The sequence below is a fragment of the Coregonus lavaretus genome (assembly GCF_964263955.1).
Source record: "Coregonus lavaretus genome assembly, chromosome: 9".
In the NCBI taxonomy this organism is placed as follows: Eukaryota; Metazoa; Chordata; class Actinopteri; order Salmoniformes; family Salmonidae; genus Coregonus; species Coregonus lavaretus.
Window position 1 is genome coordinate 10,775,898 of NC_139996.1, and position 27,500 is coordinate 10,803,397.

The window sequence follows — 27,500 nt, forward strand, 5'->3', positions numbered from 1 at the left end:
GATCATAAAAGGGAAGAGAGAACAGGTAAGTAAGTAGAAAGCAGTGAGGATCTACATGTATTGAGTCATGTCAAAGTGCGTCACACAATTTACCCCATAGATTTACGAACGCAAGCATACATGATATTGGCATGTAGCCTCATCGGCATACTATACCCAGTCACACACTTATAAAAGTCTACGTATGCACACACACAGTCTCCAAAACACAAACACATACGCACAAACAGCCTATAACATATGAAAGCATACACACACACAGAGAGGGTATCACCCTGAAATAATTACTGTCAGTGGGAAAAGACCCCCTCCAGGGAAAATTCTGGCCCCCCACACTCTCCCTCCCACCCTCACACTCTCCCTCCCTTCACTTGGTTAGGAAGCACCATTAGGAAACACTAATCCAGGGCAGGAAGGTTATCTTGTAGTCCTCCCCGGTGATGTGAGGTGACAGGGAAGGACCAGGGGGTGAACTCATTCAGTACAGGCCTCCGTTAGCTAACAGAGTGTGTGTGTGTATATGTTAGTCTGGGAGATGCCTCTCTCCCTCTCTCCTCTGGCTGGCACGGGCATCCACTCAGCCACGCTCTGGCGACTCACACAGGGAGCCTAGCCAAGACAACATCACATAGAGAGAGAAACGGAGAGAGAGAGAGACAAAGAGAAAGAGGGGGGAGACAAAGAGAAAGAGGGGGGAGACAGAGAGAAAGAGGCGGGAGACAAAGAGAAAGAGGGGGGAGACAAAGAGAAAGAGGGGGGAGACAGAGAGAAAGAGGCGGGAGACAGAGAGAAAGAGGGGGGGAGACAGAGAGAAAGAGGCTTGAGACAGAGAGAAAGAGGCGGAAGACAGAGAGAAAGAGGGGGGAGACAGAGAGAAAGAGGGGGAGACAGAGAGAAAGAGGGGGGAGACAGAGAGAAAGAGGCGGGAGACAGAGAGAAAGAGGAGGGAGACAGAGAGAAAGAGGAGGGAGACAGAGAGAAAGAGGGGGGAGACAGAGAGAAAGAGGGGGGAGACAGAGACAAAGAGGGGGGAGACAGAGAGAAAGAGGCGGGAGACAGAGAGAAAGAGGCGGGAGACAGAGAGAGAGAGGGGGGAGACAGAGAGAGAGGAGGGAGACAGAGAGAGAGGAGGGAGACAGAGAGAGAGAGAGGGGGGAGACAGAGAGAGAGAGAGGGGGGAGACAGAGAGAGAGAGAGGGGGGAGACAGAGAGAGAGAGAGGGGGGATACAGAGAGAGAGAGAGGGGGGATACAGAGAGAAAGAGGGGGGAGACAGAGAGAAAGAGGGGGGAGACAGAGAGAAAGAGGTGGGAGACAGAGAGAAAGAGGGGGGAGACAGAGAGAAAGAGGGGGGAGACAGAGAGAAAGAGGGGGGAGACAGAGAGAAAGAGGGGGGAGACAGAGAGAAAGAGGCGGGAGACAGAGAGAAAGAGGCGGGAGACAGAGAGAAAGAGGCGGGAGACAGAGAGAAAGAGGCGGGAGACAGAGAGAAAGAGGAGGGAGACAGAGAGAAAGAGGGGGGAGACAGAGAGAAAGAGGCGGGAGACAGAGAGAGAGAGGCAGGAGACAGAGAGAGAGAGGGGGGAGACAGAGAGAAAGAGGGGGGAGACAGAGAGAAAGAGGGGGGAGACAGAGAGAAAGAGGCAGGAGACAGAGAGAGAGGGGGGGAGAGAGAGAGAGGGGGGAGACAGAGAGAAAGAGGCAGGAGACAGAGAGAAAGAGGAGGGAGACAGAGAGAAAGAGGGGGGAGACAGATACAAGAAGGGGGGAGAGAGGGCGAGGAGAGACAGACCGAGAGAAAGAGGGGGGAGATGGAAACAGACAGACAGAGAGAAAGAGGGGGAGAGAGAAAAGGAACAGGAGGATAGTATACTCAGCCAGACACAAGTACTGTACAAGCCAAAGGCACTATTCACAGTGCAGAGACGGGAGAGGTACGGGGGAGGTACAGAGGAGAGGAGAGGAAGCTCTTTGCTGCCTACATGCATGAATGGGATCTGCATATTCAGCAGGCATGTTGTTCCCACATTGTGTACTGTGATAACATTAACTCAATACTCAAACACACACACATACTGTACTACATGATCTACAAAGATGCTGGATGCTACCAACAATGCCATGTCAAACTGTGTCTGTCCACAGCAGTGTGCCCATTTAGGCCTATCTGACATGAATGAACGAACACATGAACGAACTCATGAATCAATGAATAAACTAACTCATGAATGAACAAGTGCATTAACTCATGAATGAATTACATATTACTTTGTTCTTCCACAGAGAAGCCCAAACTGCTTACAGTACAGTGTTGCTCTGTTTGTCAATGTAAAATACCTCCCTGGTATTGTGACCTCCATTGAGTGCATTGTGGGTCGGTGCACTGCAATGGAGAGCACACACAGAGAAGGTCTTTATAATGCTGTTGTCACCAATGAGACAATTAAACACTGGCCTGTATCGCCACCTGGTGGACTATACATGTTACACATGAATTGTTGCCCTGTTGCCCATCATGAAGTCTACCCGTGAAACTCAGATAGCACACCATTATATATAGGCTCTGGTGGTCAATCCAGGGACATGTTCATTAGGGCACACAGTAGCAAAATGTTTGGCAAGGGAAAATTGAAACTGTTTCTTATTGGACAAGTTCATATTGTACCCCCGTTTCACTCAGTTTTGGACTGTTTTATTTTGTTTCATGCCTAATGAAGACAACTCAGCTCAGTTATAGCCAGATGAAACGGACATATGACTGTGCTGATTGGCTGTGAGGGAGGTAGTGCTGGTAGGTAGAAGGGGTCTTACCGTGGTGGCTGTATAAAGGGCCTGGCCCACCTCTATGACAGCTGGGTCAGTGGTCTGGGTGTCTGCTACCATGGGACTGATCTATGGGGAGGGAGGAGGAGAGTAATGGTCACACAATGGTGTAAAGCATTAGGAATACAAACACCACCTGTACGCAATGCATTATGGAAGCATTTATAGGAATATGCATTTTACATTGTAGGAGCTAACATGATGTTGTGGATGCTTATAACAAGTCTTATTTGAATCCATGGTCCAACTATTCTGCCCTACCTCGAATTTACACATGTATTTTCGATATTAGTGCATTTAGCAGGGCCTGAAACTAACTTTTCGGTCCATTAGCCACTGTGGCAGGTAGATGAAAAAAATCAAACAGCCATTTTCCCCCCCACAGAATAGGTGGCTGGTACAGTCGACCAACTTACCCGCCAATACCAAAATGTACCCGCATTTGGCAGGTGTTAATTATACGCCCTGATATAGTCAAATGCACTTCTAGTATCTGAGTGACTCTGGATAAGAACATCTGCTAAATAACTAGAATAAAATGTGAAGTCAGTGAGAAGATGATTGTGTTTATTCATGTTGTTATGTCTGTGTTGCCCTCTGACCTCTATGGCCCCAGACTGGGAAGAGTGGAGGTGTGGTCCTCGGGGGTAGATGTCTGTCAGGTGAGGAGGGGGGTTGGGGGTGACCCGCTGGCTGTGTCTGCTCAGGACCTCCCGGTAGTCAAACGCATCAAAGTTGGTCTTCCACATCAGAACCTGGGGGCGGTAGGTAGCCTAGCGGTTAAGAGCGTTGGAAGGTCGTTGGATCCGAAAACTCTGTCCATGTGCCCTTGAGCAAGGCACTTAACCCTGATTGTTCCTGTAAATCGCTCTGTTAAATGACACATGTAAATGTTGATAGATGTGAGCCATTACGGCAGGGCACCAGCTCATCATTGCAAATAAGATGGGAGCATACAGAGATCTACTACCTGCATTTCTTCAATAAGAACACTGATCAGATTTTGACTTTATGTAGACAAATATTTTGCTAGTGTGCCCTACTGAACATGACCCAGGTTACAGGTAGGCAGCCATCTGCTTCCCTTCATATCATGAACACACAATTAGTCCACCCACCTGAGCATCACAACCCCCTGAGGCAAAGAGGTCTCCTCCCCTGGAGAAGGCCACAGTCAGGACAGGACCCTAAGAGTCAAAACAACAACAAAATCAAACAGAAACTAGACCACTTCAAATCACAGATACTACAATGTAAGAAAATCGACCAGAGACCATGATAGCTCATTGCTTCCCACAAATCTTCATATCATAGAATTTGAATTACTACTACTAAACTAGCAATTCTATTTCTATGGTTCAGATGGGTATGTCTATAGAAAAGTTTGTGGTCATACGCACATCCTTAAAAATGTAGGTTTTGGGCTAACAAAGAATACATGTGAAGAACAGGAAGGCCTGCACACTGTTTATGCTCCCAATTCACTGACTACGTTTCGATCCAAAATGGATGTTCGTCAGGTCAAACAGACTGAGTGCTCACATCCCAAAATATACCCATTTCATCTCACATGATCATTACGCACATGACGCATGGTGGGTGTGGAAACAATTTCATTCACTTTTACGCGTAGTCAATCATAATTAAATCACAGAGGTACATATGGTCATAAAGGATTATATAGGGCATCATTACGTGTTCCACAAAAAATGTGGTATACCTGATCAAGTGTTTTTGTGGTCTATGCTATGTATGTAAAACAAAACGAGCGTTGATAACAAGGATAGCAGAACACAGGAGTAATATCAGGACCCTTGACCAGAGAAACCCTGTGGCTGCGCATTTCATGGAGGCTCATCACAACATCAGCTCTACTTTTTCCACATTGTTACATTACAGCCTTATTCTAAAATGGATTAAATAAATAATCCTCATCTACACACAATACCCCATAATGACAAAGCGAAAACAGGTTTTCAGACATTGAAAATTGTCCGTAGAGCTCCGAGACAGGATTGTGTCGAGGCACAGATCTGGGGAAGGGTACCGAAAAATTTCTGCAGCATTGAAGGTCCCCAAGAACACAGTGGCCTCCATCATTCTTAAATGGAAGAAGTTTGAGAACCACCAAGACTCTTCCTAGAGCTGGCCAACCGGCCAAACTGAGCAATCGGGGGAGAAGGGCCTTGGTCAGGGAGGTGACCAAGAACCCGATGGTCACTCTGACAGAGCTCCAGAGTTCCTCTGTGGAGATGGGAGAAACTTCCAGAAGGACAACCGTCTCTGCGGCACTCCACCATTCAGGCCTTTATGGTAGATTGGCCAGACGGAAGCCACTCCTCAGTAAAAGGCACATGACAGCCCGCTTGGAGTTGGCCAAAAGGCACCTAAAGGACTCTCGGACCATGATAAACAAGATTCTCTGGTCTGATGAAACCGAGATTGAACTCTCTGGCCTGAATGCCAAGCGTCATGTCTGGAGGAAACCTGGCACCATCCCTACAGTGAAGCATGGTGGTGACAGCGTCATGCTGTGGGGATGTTTTTCAGCGACAGGGACTGAGAGACTAGTCAGGATCGAGGGAAAGATGAACGGAGCAAAGTACAGAGAGATACTTGATGAAAACCTGCTTCAGAGCGCTCAGGACCTCAGACTGGGGCGAAGGTTCACCTTCCAACTGGACAATGACCCTAAGCACACAGCTAAGACAACGCAGGAGTGGCTTCGGGACAAGTCTCCGAATGTCCTTGAGTGGCCCAGCAAGAGCCCGGACTTGAACCCGATCAAACATCTCTGGAGAGACCTGAAAATAGCTGTGCAGCGACGCTCCCCATCCAACCTGACAGAGCTTGAGAGGATCTGCTGAGAAGAATGGGAGAAACTCCCCAAATACAGGTGTGCCAAGCTTGTAGCGTCATACCCCAAAAGACTTGATGCTGTAATCGCTGCCAAAGGTGCTTCAACAAAGTACTGAGTAAAGGGTCTGAATACTTACGTAAATGTGATATTTCCGTTTTTTATTTGTAATACATTGGCAAAAATTTATAAAAACCTGTTTTGGCTTTGTCATTATGGGGTATTGTGTGTTGATTGACGATGGGAAAAAACTATTTCAGAAATTTTAGAATAAGGCTTTAATGTAACAAAATGTGTAAAAAGTCAAGGGGTCTGAATACTTTTCAAAGGCACTGTATTGAATCATTGATATCAAATTATTAGAGATACACAAGTAGTTAAAAAAAAAAAATAGGTCACTGTAATTATATCTATGGCCACCGCGCCTCCTGCACGTAATGGTCATATGGGCAGGTATTCATTTACATTACATTTACGTCATTTAGCAGACGCTCTTATCCAGAGCGACTTACAAATAGATATTCCAACAGTTTCCAACGTAATCTCTTTTTTTTTTTTTTTTTTTACTGTTGCCTAGGTTTTTAACTTGGACCCATATGACCATATGTACCTCTGTGATTAATTATGATTGACTATGCGCAAAAGTGAATTGAATGGTTTACACACCCACCATGCATCATGTGCGTAATGGTCATGTGAGATGAAATGGGTATATTTTGGGATGTGAGCACTCAGTCTGTTTGACCTGACGAAGATCCGTTTCGGATCGAAACGTAGTGAATAAAGCAGTGAATTGGGAGCATAAACAGTGTGCGGGCCTTCCTGTTCTTTTCAGATGGGGATGTCCACATACTGTAGCATAAAGAACAGCCTTAGCGTGGTCCTAAATGTGGCCTAAGCGTTACCTTGTGTCCGTGGAGGGTGTAGATGAGGCGTCCCTCCAGGAGGTCCAGGATCTTCACTGTGCTGTCACTGGAGCCACTGATCAGGTAGTTACCAGATGGGTGGAAGGAAAAGCAATTGATCCCCGCACTGTGGACTGATACCAAAGACCGAGGTTTAGGTGTGCAGAAATCCAACCTGGGCTCTCTAATATAGTAAGCTTAGTTGCCAGGTGTGTTTCTAACACAGTACACTCAGGCTGGCTAAAATAGAAAAAGATCTGGCAACCAGGCTTTCATTCAGTAGAATTCTTAAGCCTTTTAAAAGCTTGTTACCTTGGTAATGCTGGAGCAGTTTGTTTGTCCGTATGTCCCAGATCTTCAGTGTGTTGTCTGCTCCTGAGGATGCTATACAGGTGCCACTGGTGTTGAAGTCTACAAATGTTGCTGATCTAGGAAGGTGGAGGGAATAGGGTACTACTTATCAAAGGAGTCAATCATCTCAGGTGGGTCCAAACATTAAAAAATGTAATACAACAGCACCACCTAGCGGTCATGTTGAAAAACCTTCACACTGGTTAAACCCCCCTCCCCCTTACAGACATTCATAATGTCACATCAACATTACATTTACATTTTAGTCATTTAGCAGACGCTCTTATCCAGAGCGACTTACAGTTAGTGAGTGCATACATTATTTTTTTACTTTTCATACTGTCCCCCCCGTGGACATGATCTGACTTTATTTTATTACAAATGCCAAATGTGCAAATGAAAAAACAATGACAGGTTTTGTATAGCCTTAATCAAATACACACAGAAAATGAACAATAAATATATAAAAATAAGTATCTTTCTTACCCTCCATAGTCTGTGAAGCAGTTGATGCACTGTTTGGTGGAGGTGTCCCACAGTCGCACTGTGCGGTCGTCACCACAGGATGCAATCAGACGGCCGTCAGGTGAAAACCTGAATGACAAAACACAAACACAATCTTCGGCCGCAGTGGTGATCTTTTTTTTTTTTTTTTTGACCAGAAAAATAATATTGATACAGTTACATATTGATACAGATATTATTTTTGACGATATATCGTATCGTTGACAATATTGCAATATTATTTTTGAGCTAGTTGGATGTACCTGCACAAAAACTCCAGTATTTGTCCTTCATAGCTTGTAATGGCCTTCATGTCTGAAAGTAATGATGGACTGTCATTTCTCTTTGCTTATTTGAGCTGTTCTTGCCATAATATGGACTTGGTCTTTTACCAAATAGGGCTATCTTCTGTATACCACCCATACCTTGTCACAACACACAACAATCCCAGTGTGGCCACATCACCCCCCCCTCCCCACATACTTTTGATCTGAAATCGCCACCATTTGTCATTTTTGCATTTTGCATTGCATTTTGCATTTTTGCAGATTAAAAGTGTTAGAGCTATCAATATTTATCTTTTAAAAAATTGCTATGACATAGTCAATGAATATACAGTATAGCACAACTTGGATTTCATCCATCTCGTAACCAAATGGTTTAGACCATTTGGAAGTTTATGGACTCCGAGTGAGCCTCTCTTTTTCTCCCGCTTCAACTTTACCCATCTAAAAATGACCATATATACTGATTGTTTCAAGCAAAACTACCAAAACTATTGCTGATTGTGAATCTGAACAATCAAAATAATATATAATGTAAGACCCGGTCAGCATTTAGCCTACCTATAGTCAGATGAGAGTTGTCTCCCCACCGGTACCTTAGGCTACTTTTATTAGGGTAAAACACAACTTTCAACAGCGCATTTGATAAAAATACCTTGGTTGTCACTCAACTAATAAAGGGTCCTCAGCCACCTAAGCCACGGCCTGGACTTCCATGAGTCAGACGCAGGCAGTACAGGAGTATCATGGCTAAAACTAACAGACTGGCCAACAGCTTCTACCCCCAGACCATCAGGATGCTGAATAGCCACCACTAGTCAGCTACCTGCTCCCCCTGTCCCCCCACCTGCTCCCCCGGACTTCCTATATTATTACTTTTTTATTGTTTAATTCTCACCAATGTTGGAGCTCGGAGCTTAAGAATTTCACTGTACACTGCAACTACATTTGCGACCCTGTGCATGTGACTAAATAAACATCTAAAGCCATTTTACAAACTTTTGAATGCTGAAGGTGACGTGCAGATGTGCCAGATCAGGAATAGGCCGTTGGTCAGCGTGCGAAGCTGCACTCAGCGCGCAATTTGACTAGGCTACTGATATTGCTTGGGGTCGTTCGGCATGCAAAATGACTTGTAAATCAATACTGTCAACATAATTGCATGCTTAGTTCAATACTGAAGGAGAGGACACAGTTGTCACAAAATAATAAAGTATTTTAAAACATTTTAGTGAACCGGAAATTCGTAACGTTTGAATCGATTTTCTGACCGATGCTTGATACATTTAGATCGGTTTGGGATCCCACAGACCGATGCGCTCACTCATATCTTGAACTGGGGACCGATGCATATCGGTGAATCGTTACAGCCCTACTTTATGGTGTAAACCAACCACAAACACGCACACATACACACAGTTGTTGGTTCAGTACCTGGCGCAGCGGACCCAGTTGGTGTGCTGGTTGAGTGAGTAGACAAAACGTTGTCTGTGGACGCTCCACACCTTGACAGACTTGTCGTCCGACGCCGTCACCAGCCTCTGGCCGTCGTGAGAAAAGTTGACACTGCGTACTGTAGCCGTGTGGGCTTTGAACACCATCGACTCTCCTTTACTGAAAAACACACAGGAAAGAAAGAGACAGGTGCTCAGAGAGGGAAATGTGGGTAACAAACATCTAACAGCAATGCACTAAGGTGAATCTAGCAGGTAATGTTCAATGTTGTGCGAGGAGACATTAAAGTTAGGTAGGCTAGCTCCAGAATACAATATCTCAGGTTGTTCAAATGTCAATGAAGTTGGATAGTCTAGGCACTAGCTGAAGGGTGTTGTGATCTTAATGACAACTGCCAGAGACTGCATGAATGTGTCGTCTAAAGCCAGGTGCGGGTGTGGTTCTCTGTAGCTCAGTTGGTAGAACATGGCTCTTGCAACGCCAGGATAGTGAGTTCGATCCCTGGGATATCAGGTGGTTCTCTCTCCACTCACATGCTGGGCGTCCACAGCCGTACAGTCTTGTCCCGGGATGCAGAGACGACCAGATCTCCTGCAGGGGAGAACTGGATCCCTGTGATGACATCTTTGTGTCCAACAAACCGGAACGCCCTGGCCTTAGGGTTCAGATTCCAAATCATCAGGGTCTTATCTGCAGACCCTGATGCTGAGAGGAACATGGATGGAGACACAATGAACATGATGAGATGAGAATGAATTATATACATTTCCAGATTGTTAAAACTAGCCTGGTCCCAGATCTGTTTGTGCTCTTGCCAACTCATTGCTTTCATTGTGAAGCCAAACATGACAATTGGATAAGGAGTTGGCAAGGGAGCAGAAACAGCTTGGGTAGTAGGCTAATATGATGCAATATGAATTTGTGGTGTATTGTGGATATATACCCAGCTGTTTGTGGTTGGAATTGAAGTCTGAACAGGTGACAGCATCTTTGTGGCCCTTGAAGTGTCGCTCGAGGGTGGGGTCCTCCTGCAATGACGGAGTTCACCACAGGGTCAGGTATGGCTGTCATGCCAAAGATGAGAAAACATTGAATACCATACCACTAAAATTGTGTTAGCTAAATGTACTAGTTAGGTTGAGTTTGCATGCTATAGGTTTAGGGAAACTACTTTTGAATATGACTTCACTTCTTGTCAATGAATTTTCTATGCATTACAGACAATCAGTGTTCTTTCTAAATGTTTGCCAAATTAATTAGCTACTGCAAGTCACTTTTTTGAGTAATTTCAAATTAAAGCTCTGGATAAACTCGGCTGTCGGTTGATGACATGACAATACTGGCTATCTAACAACCAAGATGAGAAACTAGTTAGCTATCTAAATCCTATTAGCTAACTACCGTTCAGCTAATTTAGCTAACTAGCTAGCATGCTTATCCGAAGGCCAGTCAAGCTTTAGTTAGCTCGCGCCACCGATATAATCCCAAAGTAAACAGCACATTTACCATAACTGATGCCATTTAATGCATTGATTTCGATAATCCTTAAATTTGCGGTGCATTTGCTTTTTGAAAGATTAGCGGGGAAAGTTGGTGCAACCAACTCATGACTTCCATCTGTCTGTCAAATTACAAAACAGAGAGCACACCCACTTCCTCAGACTTTGCTAGTCGAGTGCGGATACGCTGATCAGCTAATTTTTTATCAAAATACAGACACTAGTTTGGCTCGTTCGGTTAACGTTAATCCATACCGCAGAAGCCTGGGTTAAATCAGTTAAATATGAGTGAAGTTGTTGTTAATTAATTGCTATAATAAGAACTAGCAACTCTAGATTTAGGAGAGAAATGCCGCACATCTACAAGGCCAACAGCCGCAAGAAAAAGAAAGAACCGGGGAGGAGCTAAGCGTATTCTGCTGCTAAGCAACTACATCAAACTATGGAACGGTAGAAACCTACATGGTTAAAACAGCGTCATTGATTGGGTAATGATCGCTCTCGGCTCAATCAGCGCCAAGTTTGTTAAACTTGGAACTTTGTGTTTGGTTATTCTGTATTCCGTTTGAAAATATGTCGACCAAGAGCAGCATCGGCAACACGGAGGTAAATATAGCTAGCTAGCTAACACGATTATTTATCGTCCACGTTTTAGAGAGTTTTACATTTAACAGCCCAGGTTGGTGTGTGGCAATGGTACAGTTAGCTATCAAGACATTGCCAAGCCAGCAGTGTTTCTGTTGCGCAGTAACGTTAACCCCTTCTGTTGTGTGTAACGATATTAGCTAGCTACAGTAGTTGATTGAGGAAAATGTTACATAACTATTTTTGCTATCATAGCTAGCTAGATCTTCAGTCATCAAATTAGCTAGCTAACGTTAGCATGTTAGACTTCCTAAACGTGTATTTTTAATTAGCTAACGTTAGGTCGTTTGCTTTGTTGACTTGACAGACACCCTTCATAAACATGTACTACACATGGAAGGGTTTGACCACAGATAACACAAGGAATCTTTGTTATGACTATGACAGAACAGTTCAGCTGCTGTAGTAGAGGACTGCTTTGTCCAGTGGCAGACATTGCTAACTAGAGTTAGCTAGGCCTTTATGCAGGATTTCTCCAGTGATCTCCATGGGTAATGTAATGTGCCTAATGTTTTCTACAGCTTGGTAAAAAAGGAAGTAGCTACCATGACAGCACAGCAAATCACCGTTTTTTTGTGTATTCCCAATCTCACAGTACATGAAAAGGAGAATACCTCAGAACCCCAAATATCAACATGTGAGGACAAGGCTGGACACAGGTATTATTCCACAACTCAGGTTATTCAAGTGTTATAGCCTTGGCTACCAGTGCCAAATGACTCAGCAATGCATCATATTTATTGACATATTTATCAGTATATTGTATTGATGTATATACATTTAGCAAAAAAAGAAACGTCCTCTCACTGTCAACTGTGTTTATTTTCAGCAAACTTAACATGCATAAATATTTGTATGAACATAAGATTCAACAACTGAGACATAAACGGAACAAGTTCCACAGACATGTGACTAACATAAATTGTAAAATGTGTCCCTGAACAAAGGGGGGGTCAAAAGTAACAGTCAGTATCTGGTGTGGCCACCAGCTGCATTAAGTACTGCAGTGCATCTCCTCCTCATGGACTGCACCAGATTTGATCTTCCACCAAGGCACCTGCAAGTTCCTGGACATTTCTGGGGGGGAATGGCCCTAGCCCTCACCCTCCGATACAACAGGTCCCAGACGTGCTCAATGGGATTGAGATCCGGGCTCTTCGCTGGCCATGGCAGAACACTGACCTTCCCGTCTTGCAGGAAATAATGCACAGAACGAGCAGTATGGCTGGAGGCATTGTCATGCTGGAGGGTCATGTCAGGATGAGCCTGCAGGAAGGGTACCACATGAGGGAGGAGGATGTCTTCCCTGTAACGCACAGCGTTGAGATTGCCTGCAATGACAACAAGCTCAGTCCGATGATGCTGTGACACACCGCCCCTGACCATGACGGACCCTCCACCTCCAAATCGATCCCGCTCCAGAGTACAGGCCTAGGTGTAATTCTCATTCCTTCGACGATAAACGCGAATCCGACCATCACCCCTGGTGAGACAAACCCCGACTCGTCAGTGAAGAGCACTTTTTGCCAGTCCCGTCCAGCAACGGTGAGTTTGTGCCCATAGGCGACTTTGTTGCCGGTGATTTCTGGTGAGGACCTGCCTTACAACAGGCCTACAAGCCCTCAGTCCAGCCTCTCTCAGCCTATTGCGGACAGTCTGAGCACTGATGGACGGATTGTGCGTTCCTGGTGTAACTCGGGCAGTTGTTGTTGCCATCCTGTACCTGTCCCACAGGTGTGATGTTTGGATGTACCGATCCTGTGCAGGTGTTGTTACATGTGGTCTGCCACTGCGAGGACAATCAGCTGGCCGTCCTGTCTCCCTGTAGCGCTGTTTAGGCGTCTCACAGTACGGACATTGCAATTTATTGCCCTGGCCACATCTGCAGTCCTCATGCCTCCTTGCAGCATGCCTAAGGCCCGTTCACGCAGATGAGCAGGGACCCTGGGCATCTTTCTTTTGGTGTTTTTCAGAGTCAGTCAAAAGGCCTCTTTAGTGTCCTAAGTTTTCATAACTGTGACCTTAATTGCCTACCGTCTGTAAGCTGTTAGTGTCTTAATGACCGTTCCACAGGTGCATGTTCATTAATTGTTCATGGTTAATTGAACAAGCATGGGAAACAGTGTTTAAACCCTTTACAATGAAGATCTGTGAAGTTATTTGGATTTTTACAAATTATCTTTGAAAGAGGTTCCTGAAAAAGGGACGTTTCTTTTTTTGCTGAGTTTAGAATCTTTGCTTATCGTCAATGTTGTGAAACCTGTTGTCATTTATAGGATGCAGCCTGACGAAGTATGTGGAGAGGCTTGAGGAGATAAAGAAAAGTAAGTTGCATTTTATTACAGACGTCTGAGATTGGGTCAGGGCAGTTAAGAAACCTCAACTCTTGAGTGTCAACAAGTGTGGGCGGACTGGAGTTCCCACTACATCGAGTCGCTGTCAGTCGATACTTGTAAACATAAAAAATATTACCTTGTACCTATGTTTGTCCTGTGTAAAGTCTGGCCTTTCTTAGTTTGCTGAAATCCATACTTTTTTATCCAAAGTTTTGGTGCCATTTTTAGAGCAGCGGAAACGTTGGAGCTGTCGGTGGTTGTATTTCACAAAAGTTGTATTAAAAAGTATGCATTTCAGCAAACAAAGGAAGGCCTGACTTTACACAAAACAAACATAGGTACACTGTAGGGGTTTAAGATTTTACATTTTTACAAGTATCGACTGACAGCGACTCGACGTAGTCAGCGCTCCAGTCCGCCCACACTCTTCATCACTCAACTCCCCACTGGGCAAAAACTGTTTGTGTTTCCACATAATTTCAACAAAAGAATTCAATGCGATGATGTTGACTCAATGTGGGAAACTGATTGGATTTGCAAAAAGTCATTTTTTACAGCCAACTTTTAACCTAAATCCAATAACATGGTGAAATGTTTTGTTAATTTTACATTTAATTCAAGTTGGTTGACAACTCAATCAAATGTAAATCAAAACTAGATGTTGAAATGATGTCTTTGTCCAGTGGGTCCCTTGAGAGTTGTTATTCAACAGATGTACCTGCATTTTGTCCCTTTTACTTAAACAAGGAACAGTGGACAGTGTTGGGCTACTTGAGTTGGGGGGGGGGCAACTAGGCATTTTCTGTCTTGAAGAACAGTTGTGGTCGACTTATCAGGTTCTGATTGGTGTTTCAGTTCATGCACTTCCAGAGGTAAACCGGAGAAGCCCTGTCCTACTGATATTTTACAACGTGGGGACCGGGGCTACCTGAGTGAATAAGGACTTTGTCTGCTGTGGCCATTTTGTTTCTGGCTTTTCCGATTTCTCAGGGATAAGCAACACTGATTCCTTCGTTCGGCAGTGGGCGATTGTGTTGTTGTTCACAATAATTTCTCTGTCAGGGCTGATGTAGGAGGTATTAGGCTACATTGTGCGGGTGCCAACAGGGGCTTTTGACAGAGAGAGAGGATGGTGTGATAGTCAGGTCACACCTTGGGTCACTCTGAGTGCCAATGTTAAAAGAGGGCTGAGCAGCCAGTATTGAGCACAGGTGTCTTACCATCTCTCCCAGAGCAGTAACGTTATGGAGATGGACACAGTAGAGTTGAGATTTAGTGATATGTTGGGACAGGGGGAGGATGAGCAAAGGGCTGACATGCATGACCAAGGTGAGATTGACTGGTGAGGGGCCTGAGATTGACTGGTGTCTGTAGAGATTGACTTGGTACTTGTAGTTGTAAGAGAAAATCCTCAGGGTTTCTCCATGTCTTTTGTTCTCTCACTATTTTGAGAGAAACTGATAATCTGTTTGATTAGATTACAGGTACAGAAAGGATGAACTCTTCAAAAGGCTTAAAGTTACAACATTTGCACAGTTGGTGAGTTAAACATATTATTAGGTCAGTGATGGCAAAGACATACTTGTATGTTCTTTATTCTCAGTTGCATCTGCTTTGTGGAAGTAGCCTACATGTTATTCAATCACTTGTTGATCTTATAATTTTTTTCATCAGGTAATTCAGGTAGCATCAGTTTCGGACCTAAACGAAAGTATGAGTGATGGCGAAACAGCAAGGCTGGAAGGTAAGAAGATTTGGTCTTTGACAAATAGGGCACTATTTATGTTTTGCACCATTATCGATTTGATCTGGAGCCCCAGTTTACATTTAAATTAACAGAGAATTCCCATCTGCTCTGTCAGTCAAATCAAAATGTTATTCGTAAACAACCGGCGTAAATTAGCAGTGAATGCTTACTTACGGGACCTTTTTCAACCATGCAGAGTTAAAGATATAAAATGGAAATAGTGACACCAGTACTGAGTCGATGTGCAGGGATATGAAGTAATTGAGGTAGCTATGTACAGTACATATAGGTAGGGGTAAAGTCACTAGGCAACAGGATAGATAATAGACAGTAGCAGCAGCAGCGGGTAGCCATTTGATTAGCTATTTAGCAGTCTTATTTGGGGATAGAAGCTGTTCAGGGTCCTGTTGGTTCCAGACTTGGTGCACTGGTACCGCTTGCCGTGCGGTAGCAGAGAGAACAGTCAATGGCTTGGGTGGCTGTAGTCTTTGACCATTTTTGGGGCTTCCTCGGACACCGCCTGCTATAGAGGTCCTGGATGGCAGGAAGCACGGCCCCAGTGATGGACTGGGCCTTACTCACAACCCTCCGTAGTGCCTTGCAGTTGCCTTAACGTTGGTTTTAATGAACATTGAGGCAGTACTTTAACTGTACAGGAACATCTCTATGCTTTATTTCCACCTGAAGCCGACATGGAGCGTCTGTCTGAGCAGACCAACAGTTCCCCCCTGCCCACGCCCACGCCCGCTCAGTTCATCGACAACAACAATGACGCGGGGGACGCTGGCTACTCCCCCAGGTCCACGCTTCAAAGGTAACGCTCAGCACCCCACTTTGAACAGCATCACACACACACACACACCAGGATTTTCCATTTTCCCCAACAACGACTCACACACCTGTTCTCAATATGACCTCCACTGATGCATAGTCTCGCTCACACTTGCACAACTATAAGCCCACATACATAACCACAACACCCATAACCACAACATACATAACCACAACATACATAACCACAACACATAACCACAACATACATAACCACAACATACATAACCACAATATACATAACCACAACCCATAACCACAACCCATAACCCCAGGCATAGCTGTAACTCTATCCCTCTCAGCATTCAACCCACACATCTATCTGAATATCCCAGCAGAGTTTTCTCCCCCTGACAACCCTGCCACACCTTCATTGTGTAGCAGCCTTTTCCCTGGGGCCCAAGCTCCTTGCCCCCTCACTAGAACAGAATACTGTAACTCTATCGCCTCAGTGGGGGCCCAAGCTGGGGCCTCCCTAAAAGCAGGGCATTAGATCACCTTCACTTGGGGGGAGTAGGGCAGTACAACGGCAAGCTAAACCTCCACAGCCTGGCGAAGGTGACAGAGTTGGCATTCCACAGAGTTGAGCTCAGTTCCATTTGGAATACTGTAACTAATGATTGCAATGTCACAGACATTATAAAATGAAAGTTATACAATTCTCACAATATTTTGCGTTTTTGGCGTTTTTTCACATACACGGGTCAGGGACACTTTTTCTGTATAACCTGTCACTTTGAACTCTCACTACAGTGTAATAAGCGGAGTGGGAGAGCTGGACCTGGATAAGAACGGTCAGAAGACAGTGACTCTGACAACTGTGTCCAGCCCTCGGCTTCCAGACGGACCCTACCCAGACTGCCCCTACCTGCTGCTGGACGTCAGGGACAGAGAGCAGTACGACCAGTGTCACATCATCAGCGGTAGGGAGACCATAGAAGTACAATTAATAGAATCCTGACCATAGAAATAGAATTCCAGACATAGAATTCTGACTCTAGAAATATAATTTAATGGAATTCTTTTCACCCCAATGTAATACTGTACATATTTGTGACATCTCCAAAAAAAATCCTCAGCATACAGTTACCCCATCGCAACCCTCTCAAGAACAATGAATCCTTACACCAAGGAGGTGCTGGATTATGTATCCTTCCACCAAAACAAATAACACTGTATTATTATTCCATAACTCACATTATCAGGCAATCTGAAATGGGTCTATACACACTAGTAAAATATCCATATACTGTACAGGTTTGAATATTCATTTGCTTGCCTCACTGTTGTACTGTGATCCCCTTAACCTTGACCCTATGTAGAAAAATGTTTTGGGGAAGATCATAATCGTATATGATGAGGATGAGAGGGTGGCTGCCCAGGCAGCCACCGCCATGTGTGAGCGGGGCTTCGAGAACCTCTTCATGCTATCTGGAGGTCAGTTGATGATGTATTGTGGGCAATTAATAGCTCAAGTGAAAGCTTTGGAATCAGTGCAATATCACACTCCCATTTAAAGCAATGTTAAACTCACTGACTATCACCCCCCCCCCCCCCAGGCCTGAAGGTGATTGCTCAGAAGTTTCCAGAGGGGATGACAACAGGCACCATCCCGGTGTCGTGCCTCCCGTCTCCCACGGCGACAGCAGGCAGGAAGCGCTACACCCACAGACAGGTGTTCATGCCAGCCGACAGGAAGTGGAGGTTCACCTCAGACGACATGGCCAACATCCAGGCACACTTGGAGGAGATGCTCGTTCCCTCGGACACCAACAGTAAGGCACATTTAACAGCTAACAGGCTCACAGCAAAGACCATTTAGACTCCAATGGGAAGGCCACACTAACAGCGAACTGACTCCAACAGGAAAGCGTCACTCCCTGATCTGTTGCATTGGGCAGTAACAACAACCTACCAGTAGATGGTGATAACATGTAGAAAAAGTAAACAGCTGGGATGGCTCTAGTGTTTTGGGAGTCCTAAGCAAGATTTGAGAAATGTACGTTTTACAGCTAATTTCCTGCAATTCTACACATTTTGCCATGACTTATGCCTTGTAATATGGTATATGAGTGAGAATGACTAACAAAATCAATGGGGGGCCCCTGGAGGTCAGGGCCCTTGGCTCGTGCCCTGCGTGCCCGGTCTGTATTTGGCCATTATTGCTACAAGTTTAGATCGCTGGCTAGACTAACTACCAATCAAAAAATTGTTAGCTGACATGGCTAATTTAGTGACTGACATAACAAGAGAAACTGCTGTATGATGCATAACCAAGTATTCTACAATTCCTAAGCGACCAGTTATGCCTGGAGCCAGCCCTGTTGGGGTGTGTAGGCTTTTGTTCCAGCCCTAAACACCCCATTAGCTCCAATTGTTGGCCACCCTTGGAAATGACATAGAGAATGATTTTCTGAAAGCTTACTGTTATTTTTGATAGATGTGTGACTGTCTCTATGTTCTGTGTGTGTGTTTTCCAGGCCGTCTCAGCAGCCGCATGTCCACCAGCAGTGCCCAGTCCAAAGCGTCCAGCGCTCGCAGTGTACGCACATCCTCTCTGGCCGGCTCTGAAACCGCCAGATCCCAGAGCAGCCGACCGTGGAAATAACCCTCAGCCTTAACCCAAATAAAGTCTACTTATTTCACTACCACCACCCATGTGCCCTTCTGTAAAAGGGGCACCCACCAAACCCCCCCCCAGGGGTGCCCAACTCTAGTTCTCAAGGGCCCAAGTCTCCCTGGTGTAATTAGGTCCTCGAGGACCAGAGTTGTGCAGCTCTGCCTTATGCCTTTGGGCCTGTAAAAAGGCTCTGCTTTATTGTAGGATAATAGGAATTGGTGTGTTGATTTGAATTTGTTGCTCAATGAATATAAAAAATGTCATTAGTGATCGTAAGGTGAGAATTTATGGATTTGCTTTGCTCTCAATTATCGTTACCTCGCAGATGTTGCTTTCCTAAAATTACTTGTGTTCCGTTCACGCTCTGGCTCTGTCTATCTGCGTGTGATGTCTGTCATTGGTTTTTAGCAATCAGCCATTCCAGTCATTGATCTTGTCGATCTCCTTCATCAACCCTCATTAACTTAAGGTCATTTCACTTGGTACCACGGTACAAAAATTATGTCCCATATGCTTTGTTGTACGTTCCAAATAACCAGAAGTGATGATTGTTGTGCAGGGCCTTCTCAGAAAATATTAATAGAACGCTATAAGGATCATGTATTATGTATCACAGATCATCTAAATGCCTTTGTACAAAAGTATACATATGGAAACGCTAATTATTTGGTACGTGGTGCGTTCTCTATTTTAAACGGTGAAAGAAGATGTGCTATTTTTGATGTGATATGTTTTCTCTGTCTAAGGGGAACAGCCTTTGGAAAATTGGGATAATATAATAATATGCCATTTAGCAGACGCTTTTATCCAAAGCAACTTACAGTCATGCGTGCATAAATGTTTGTGTATGGATGGTCCCGGGAATCGAACCCACTACCCTGGCGTTACAAGCGCCGTGCTCTACCAGCTGAGCTACAGAGGACCACATGTAATATGAAGTGAGAGGCTCAGAAGCACTACATGTTTGTGTGTGTGTTCTCATAAGATTTGGTGAAGGCATATGTCATGCAGCCTATGATGAAGCATCATCATGGTGGAGGAGGGCATTATGGGATGGTAGTCATGGTTACCCCAAGAGGAGCACCTTGATACGTCCGATCCACGTGAAAATGTGAAACAGTATTTGTCCTTTATGATGTTGTAAACTTTGTTGTATTTTCTTTGTTGGCTATTTTTGAGGTGAAGATAAATTGCAGGGTCTTTTTAAAAAGTGCATTTACTGTAAAAAGTGGGCTTTTGAGGAGTGCAATACCTTTCTGAGGCTGAAGTCTGGCCTGTTTGTGTGTGTGAACCAGATGCAAGAAGCCTGTCATTTCAACTCCTGACAATAAACACATTAGCTCTGTCCATTACGCTCCATCCATTAAACTGGTTGATCTCAGTTTAGTTTTTTTATATTAAATAAAACGCACAATGTATATTCTGATGCGAACTGGTCATTTTGTTGAGCCTTTTTTATGTCACGTAGTGTTTGAAAACGTGAATTAAATGAACTAGACAACAGAAGACCGAAGGTCTCACGTATTCATTAATTGGTCCATTTTACTGACATGATTTCTAGTGCACTCTTGTGGACTTCATGGTATCATCAGCTTGAGCTAGATACTGAATATCTACAACAGTACAGACAAGCATAACTTTGTTTTACACAGGCGTTCACATGATCGTATCATAGAGATATATATATATAAATATACACAATTGTAGATGTCATGGTGACCCCTCTAGTTGGTGTTGTCCTTGGTGTGCTCCATGATGGCCATCAGAGCCAGCCAAGCCTCCTTGGCTGTAGGAAGGATCTGATTGGCTGGCAGGATGAAACCATAGTGACCAGTGTCTCTCAGCTCGAAGGTGTAGGAGTATTTGATGCCTTGGTTGTAGGACCAGTCAATAGTGATGCCACTGGCTCGGTCTAATGGAAGATAAGCACATTATTTGTATACGTTGTTCCTGTATTAGACCTTGTGGCTGTATTGAGCCTAAGAAGTAGCCTTTCATGTATTTTTTGTGAAAGTGAGTGGCCTGTCACTTACATATGGTGGTCATAACGCTGCCGTATCTGTAGGAGGTTCCATACAGGGTAGCCAGGTCAGTGATGGCCTTCCTAGCCAGGTCGTGCTGTGGGTGAAATGTAAAATAACGTCAAGAGACCTGTACAGCTTTTGACAATTTAAGGTCATGTTCGATGGCAAAACGTTTCCTTTTTGTGTATACTGAGCTTGACCTTGAATTGACCTGTCAAAGGCCTTAAGCAAAACCAGTTGTACCCTGTTTGATGATATAAAGTGCATTATTGCCTCACAAACAAAAGACAAATGACTGAGACATGGCTAACGGTCAAGGGAAGGTAGGAAGACTGTCTCTGCCAGACTCACCAGTTCTCTCTGGTCCTTGCAGGGGGTTGCAGTGTAGCCATAGGGGTACATGATCCTCTGGGAGTAGCTGTGGATGTCGATGAAGGCCTTCAGGTTGCCATGAGACTTGACAAAGTCCACGATGGACTTGACCTCAGACTCCGAGTGAGCCTTGGGCCCGCGGTAAGTCTGATCGCATGGGTTACTGCTAGAGCCGGCGGCTAGGGAAACAGAGTGGAATACAACCAACATCACGCCAGGGACAGTCCAGCCACAACATTGACACACTTCCTTTGAAACTGTAAGTCACCATAGGGGAGGAGATCATTTTCTCAACAACAAAAAAACACAACAACGTATTTAATCCTGACAATTAAATAAGGCAGCATCCTGGGGACCCCAAGGGGTGCACATTTAGTTTTTTTTGCCCCGAACACTACACAACTGTTTCAAATAATCAAAGCTTGATGATGAGTTGATAATTTGAATCAGTTGTGTAGTGCTAGGGCAAAAAACTAAATTGCACCCCTTGGGGTCCCCAGGACCGGGTTTGGGAAAGGCTGTAGTAAGACAAACTTTTTCGTGGACAGTTTATGCAATTTTAAACAGAATGTGTTGAGCATCGTTCAAGAAGCCGATAGAAGACATAGCTTACTTCCAAAACCAGCATCCCAGTTCCTGTTGAGGTCAGTTCCATCACAGGAAGAGCCAGGGTTGGGCTTCCTGCTCTTACGCCACATACGGTTCTGTGGAACATGCAAGGTCAACATATTCAATGGTTTGGTAAGACTCCATGCGCATTCACTCTAGCTGACACGGAATGAATGAATGAAGCATCAGATCTGCCATTACAGAGGATTAGTGGATGGCTTAGTAATAATAAAGACCCATTTCTGATGTTAGGAACTCACAGTATTGTGGGTGTAGTAGTAGCCATCTGGGTTGGTCACAATCTCCAGGAAGATATCCATGTTGTCCAGAATGGCAGTGAGTGTGGCGTCACGTCCGTAGTCAGTCACAATCTGGTGGTCATTGAAACAGAAAGATCTATGCACATTATCATACTGAACAGAGAATACCTGGGCTCATGGGAGCGCCACTTTTGACACCAATGTAGCAACCTGTGGGAGTAGGAACGTCCCCATGGGTATTCAGAACCGGAATTGCCCAAGATGGATACAAAGAGACTTAACTCCCTTCATGAGGCACCCTGGGGTTGGATTCCTCTACATGAGTTACAAGCCAAACTCCAGTTTGCTTTTAAGCATAGCAAATATACTCTAATGACCCCCTAGCCTTCATAACAAATATATTGCAATGACCCTATAGCCTTCATTACACTATATTTGCTATTCTTAGCAGCAAACTGGAGTTTGCATTGTGACTCATGAGCATGTGGGAAATCCAACCCAGAGGCTCTGACTGGAAGGAACGAGACTAGAAAATGATCACCTTCTTGGCGAACCAGGTGCCACTAGCCTGAGTGATCCATTCTCTGGAGTGGATTCCAGTGTTAATCCAGATGCCACGACGGTTGGTGCCACCAGTGCTAAACTATGTGAGAGAGAAGGGGAGTATTAACTTTTTCAGTTGCAAAGAAAATCCATGAGAATCTTAAAACACCAAAAAAGTATTGAAAACGGATTACTTACTTTGAGCACATTCAGAGGGCGGCCCTCATAGCTCTGACCAATCACGATCTTGCTGACCAGGTTGGGGTTCTCAGCCACCAGCATGTCCTGGAAACTGTAGATCTGGAGAGAGAGAGAGCGAGAGAGAAAGAGATAGAGAGAGAGAGAGTGAGAGAGAAATAATCTTTCATTTGAACAAAAGAGCTCTGAGGACTGGAGTTTTAAAACAGGCCTGATATCATTGTTGTGACAGTGTTATGGCAGACGTTATAATAGCTGCTAAGGAAGAACAGGCTGTCCTGACTGTGTTATTGGGTACTGACCTCGTCCCCGCTGTGGTAGTTGCTGTAGTTGTAGTCATCTGTGGTTCTGGGCTCAGCGGCTCGTGCAGCAATCAGCCTCTGCTCCTTCTCCTTGTCCAACATAACCTGAGAGACAAGGGGCAAAAGGTTTCATTTTGCTGATCGCTCTCCTTGGTTCTTTCAGGGATGATTAGATCTCAGGGGGATAACTTTGGTGGCACCATAGTCTGTCCACGTATTACTTTAAGAATAATAATGACTGAAGAGAGGCAGATGAGCTCTCTTTCCTCCCCAGATGAGAAAGGTGTCCTACTTTACCTGCAGGTCCTTGATCATAACGGAGTACGGGATGTCTTCAGTCTCCAGGAAGGCCTTGACAGTCTGCAGGCTGGTGAAGGGAACTCTGATGTCCACAGGAGTGGAGAGGTCAGTGGGCTCCATCCACACATCCAGCTTGGAGAGAGGAGGGAGGAGAGAGGAGGGAGGAGGGAGGAGAGAGAAAGGAGGAAAGGAACATGCAGGTGAACACAAGGGAAAATAGAAAATTGACTGAATATGCATTATACAGTATGAGGGAGTCTGTTCTGTTCTATGATTGTTTTCCTCTGAAATTCGTATTTATTTATAAGAAGTACATTAATCACATTATCTCATAGGATGATCACTGTTATCATGCCCAACCTGGAGATGTTCCATCTCAGCCATTTCCTTCAGGAGAGAGTGCTGGAATGTATCCTTCCCAGTGATACGAAGCACCTGGTGCCTGTAAAGATATTACAACGATGTTATCGTCCCTAATAATTCTAATAAAGAGATGGGAGAATTCCCTAATAATTCTAATAAAGAGATGGGAGAATTCCCTAATAATTCTAATAAAGAGATGGGAGAATCTTATAAAAAGAGAAAGGGTGTTTAATCAATTTCCGACAATCATGTCATTACCCTCTGCTCAGCAACCACTGCTGTACCAAACACGTTTCAATCATTTAATCAGTCAATCAACCAGTCAATCAATCAAATGTATTTATAAAGCCCTTTTTACATCAGCAGTTGTCACAAAGTGCTTTCTTTTCAGTACTGTTTGATGATCACTCACCCCTCAAAGGTTTCCTTGCCGATAACGGCCACAGACAGCGCAGCAAAGATGAGCAGCCCCTTCATCGTACCTAATACAGTAAAGCCAGTCAGAGTCACACACCCTGCCCAGCACTTTTGACCTTGGTTAGTAAGTTGATGTTTTCTTCTTCAGGTGTTTTCTCCTTCTGTTCTGTTTCCCACACTTACTCTGATGTAACACTGATGGTGTGTATTTGTGGAGCAGATTCTCAGAAGTTGAATAAAAATGGACAGACCAGATTTTCTAGTTTTTATCCTCCCGTTCCAGTGTTTGTATCTCTACACTGTAAACGTTATGACCCAAAGGGTTGCCGCAACCCTTTTTGAGAACTGAGTCAGAGAGTCTATTTGAGCATATACTGTATGCTCACATGAAACAAAATAAGGTGATGAGGAATAAGTCAACAAAGGCTGCGTTTACACAGGCAGCCCAATTCAGATCTTTTCCCACTCATAATTGGTATTTTCATCAATGAGACCAGTTATTTTGCCCATAATTGGGCAAAAGATCAGAATTGGTCTGCCTGTGTAAACACAGATTTAAGACTTACATCAAACAGCATCCCACATGTCCGACATGTCTCCTTTAAAGACATACATCTGTCACAGATTATTTGCAGTTTATCTAACAAGCGAACTAATACAAACCACCATACATGTACATTCAACTAGGTGAAATGGGTTTCCAATGGGTTAATCACACCAATTACCCTTCTAAAGCACATGACCTGGGCAACCCTGCTGTACCTCTTTAGGTATTTGAAAGGCCACAAGCCTTAGAGATAGAGAGACACCAAAACCGCTTTATATGTCACATCACTCCCTATAAATATTTGCCACGTCCATATTTCCCACACCCAAAGGATGCTTATTTTCATTGGGAAGACCATAGCCAATTTTCTGGCATGGGCACCCTATGTGACAGATACACATAAACAACTTATGCGACCCACAATTATACAACATATTAACTTTACATTTTTCATTGTTGGAATCACTAAGTTGTCCAGTAGCAGTTCATTGAATTGGGAATATGAAGAATACAAAATACAGTTGTTATCCTTACTTTAAAAAGTGTCAAATGTTGAAATTGAATGCTGTACTCTCTATGGACTAGTGTTCTTTTTTATTGTAATACATTATAATGACTATGTTAAGACCTTCAACCATAACAACCTTTCTCTTTGCTTAATTTCGACGTCACATCAAGTAAAATGAAATAGAAGACAAAATCAGGTATAACAGTTTAATTTTATTGCTCTGTTTGTGGCCTGTAAACAGCCTTAGTGGATCCACAGCGTCCAGTAGATTGTCATGGTGACCCCTCTAGTTGGTGTTGTCCTTGGTGTGCTCCATGATGGCCATCAGAGCCAGCCAAGTCTCCTTGGCATTAGGGAGGATCTGATTGGCTGGCAGGATGAAACCATAGCGACCGGTGTCTCTCAGCTCGAAGGTGTAGGAGTACTTGATGCCCTGGTTGTAGGTCCAGTCAACAGTGGTACCACTAGCCTGGTCTGAAAATGACAAGAAAGAAGAGAATAGACAATCGTTTCTGTATTTATTTCACGGAGTATGTACGAGTATACAAACCCTAAGCTAAGAATATTGTAATGACTTTGGTTATATTATACAGATGGGGTGTGCTCATGTTGACAGAACATGCTGGACCACATTGGAATGGCATGGGATGGGAGCCATTAAAGCAGTGAAAAGGTTTAGCCGGTGTTTGACACTTACAGATGGTGTTGATGATACTGCCGTATCTGTAGGAGGTTCCGTACAGGGAAGCCAGGTCAGTGATAGCCTTCATGGCCAGGTCGTGCTGTGAGAAGATAATAATAGTCATGTAAAAGTACCATGCTGGCATCACCCATCCTCCGGTGAGGCCACATATGGTAAAGAATGCAGGCTGGGCACTCCCTAGTGGAACAGATGCCACAAGTTGTTACTAGACATGTCAAAGACAACTAGTTGATGGATGCTGGACTGACCAGTTCACTCTGGTCCTTGCAGGGGGTCTTGGTGTAACCGTAGGGGTAGAGGAGCATCTGGGAGTAGGAATGGATGGACACAAAGGCCTTCAGGTTGCCGTGAGACTTTACAAAGTCCACGATGGACTTGACCTCAGACTCAGAGTGAGCCTCGGGTCCGCGGTAAGTCTCAGAGCAGGGACTGCCACTGGAGCCGGGCTCTACCAAAGACCAAAGAGGAGACAAAATCGTAAAAAAATATTTGTGCCCAACTAAACAACAACAACAATGCACATTTTCCACAGTAAAATACTATCTCACCAAGGGGAAGGAAATACCATTTTATTTGACAAAAACTTTAGATTTGGTATTCAATTTGTGACCTCTGAATCTATTGTATTTGAATATAAAGTGTTTTGCAACATTCAAGTGACAAGGAAAAGTATACCTCCGAAACCAGCATCCCAGTTCCTGTTGGGGTCAGTTCCAACACAGGAAGAGCCAGGGTTGGGCTTCCTGGTCTTACGCCACATACGGTTCTGTGGAACATAAACGGTCATCGTGAATCATGGTTTGTTTGGTTTTGTCTAGTGCATAGCTGTGAGAAGCAGTTGATGATGTCAGAGCGAAGTCAAATGACAAAACAGGATACAACACTGAAACACAGTGAAAGCAAGATTAGATAGATTATATTTGGTATTAGAGATTCAGATCATGCACACATATGTAACTTGTAGTTAGTAATCAAAGAGGATGAGCGTGGCTGTTGTATTCAACTCCCTAGTCTAATATGTGCCCTTTGATCTTGAGAAAAGAGGAGGACAATTGAAATACGGAGATGACATTGTAATCAAAATGTGTGATCAACCTAGAAATGTAAGGACATTTTCTATTGTGATGAGAGACTCACACTATTGTGGGTGTAGTAGTAGCCGTCGGGGTTGGTCACAATCTCCAGGAAGATGTCCATCTTGTCCAGGATGGCGGTGAGGGTGGCGTCACGTCCGTAGTCGGTCACAATCTGGATATGGAAACAGAAAAATTCTATGATAAACCTTAAATCATGACAGCCCATAGAAAGTTAGTCAAAGTGAAAGTGAGACACGTGTAAATGACGAGAGGGAAAAGGTTTAAAGACTGTGGGGGAGAAAACACTGATGCACCTTCTTGGCGAACCAGGTGCCGCTAGCCTGAGTGACCCATTCCCTGGAATGGATTCCTGTGTCAAGCCAGATACCAGGTTTGTTGGTTCCACCAGTACTGAACTAGAA

The 27,500-nt window shown here is 44.3% G+C and overlaps 4 protein-coding genes across 5 annotated transcripts in view; 1 reads left to right on the forward strand and 3 right to left on the reverse strand.

The window, feature by feature from the left end:
• poc1b (POC1 centriolar protein B) overlaps nt 1-10,801 on the reverse strand; it is a 51,488-nt gene extending 40,687 nt beyond the window's left edge. The window contains exons 1-10 of one of the 2 annotated variants that reach the window (XM_084168662.1): nt 10,685-10,801; nt 10,122-10,206; nt 9,712-9,883; nt 9,158-9,337; nt 7,422-7,529; nt 6,897-7,012; nt 6,585-6,718; nt 3,941-4,009; nt 3,425-3,577; nt 2,811-2,891 (exon numbers count right to left, since the gene is read on the reverse strand). In XM_084168662.1, coding sequence (XP_084024788.1) covers nt 2,811-2,891; nt 3,425-3,577; nt 3,941-4,009; nt 6,585-6,718; nt 6,897-7,012; nt 7,422-7,529; nt 9,158-9,337; nt 9,712-9,883; nt 10,122-10,206; nt 10,685-10,699 — 1,113 coding nt within the window. In that variant the 5' untranslated portion in view covers nt 10,700-10,801. Of the gene's footprint in view, nt 1-2,810; nt 2,892-3,424; nt 3,578-3,940; nt 4,010-6,584; nt 6,719-6,896; nt 7,013-7,421; nt 7,530-9,157; nt 9,338-9,711; nt 9,884-10,121; nt 10,243-10,684 lie in introns of both variants that reach the window. The other variant, XM_084168663.1, reaches the window with a different exon arrangement.
• Nucleotides 10,802-11,109: 308 nt separating this feature from the next.
• Nucleotides 11,110-20,282, forward strand: cep41 (centrosomal protein 41). The gene is made up of 11 exons (XM_084168950.1): nt 11,110-11,283; nt 11,918-11,981; nt 13,599-13,646; nt 15,136-15,197; nt 15,333-15,402; nt 16,093-16,219; nt 16,990-17,159; nt 17,316-17,383; nt 17,559-17,673; nt 17,796-18,011; nt 18,717-20,282. Exons 1-11 carry the CDS (start codon nt 11,251-11,253, stop codon nt 18,842-18,844), a joined length of 1,101 nt encoding a protein of 366 aa, XP_084025076.1. The 5' UTR covers nt 11,110-11,250; the 3' UTR covers nt 18,845-20,282.
• Nucleotides 20,283-20,580: 298 nt separating this feature from the next.
• On the reverse strand, nt 20,581-24,304 carry LOC311135241 (carboxypeptidase A1-like; the record flags this gene model as incomplete). The annotated part of the gene is made up of 11 exons (XM_084169180.1): nt 20,581-20,768; nt 20,890-20,974; nt 21,232-21,431; nt 21,866-21,956; nt 22,122-22,232; nt 22,663-22,764; nt 22,863-22,964; nt 23,165-23,269; nt 23,462-23,596; nt 23,825-23,906; nt 24,240-24,304. The coding sequence occupies 11 exons, from the start codon at nt 24,302-24,304 to the stop codon at nt 20,581-20,583; spliced, it is 1,266 nt and encodes a 421-aa protein (XP_084025306.1).
• A 1,187-nt stretch (nt 24,305-25,491) lies between these two features.
• cpa5 (carboxypeptidase A5) overlaps nt 25,492-27,500 on the reverse strand; it is a gene marked incomplete at its 5' end in the record, with an annotated part of 17,531 nt that continues 15,522 nt past the window's right edge. Inside the window, 6 exons of the mRNA XM_084168107.1 lie at nt 25,492-25,773; nt 25,997-26,081; nt 26,251-26,450; nt 26,678-26,768; nt 27,140-27,250; nt 27,393-27,494. Of these exons, the coding sequence (XP_084024233.1) occupies nt 25,586-25,773; nt 25,997-26,081; nt 26,251-26,450; nt 26,678-26,768; nt 27,140-27,250; nt 27,393-27,494 (777 nt within the window). The 3' untranslated portion in view covers nt 25,492-25,585. The remainder of the gene's footprint in view (nt 25,774-25,996; nt 26,082-26,250; nt 26,451-26,677; nt 26,769-27,139; nt 27,251-27,392; nt 27,495-27,500) is intronic.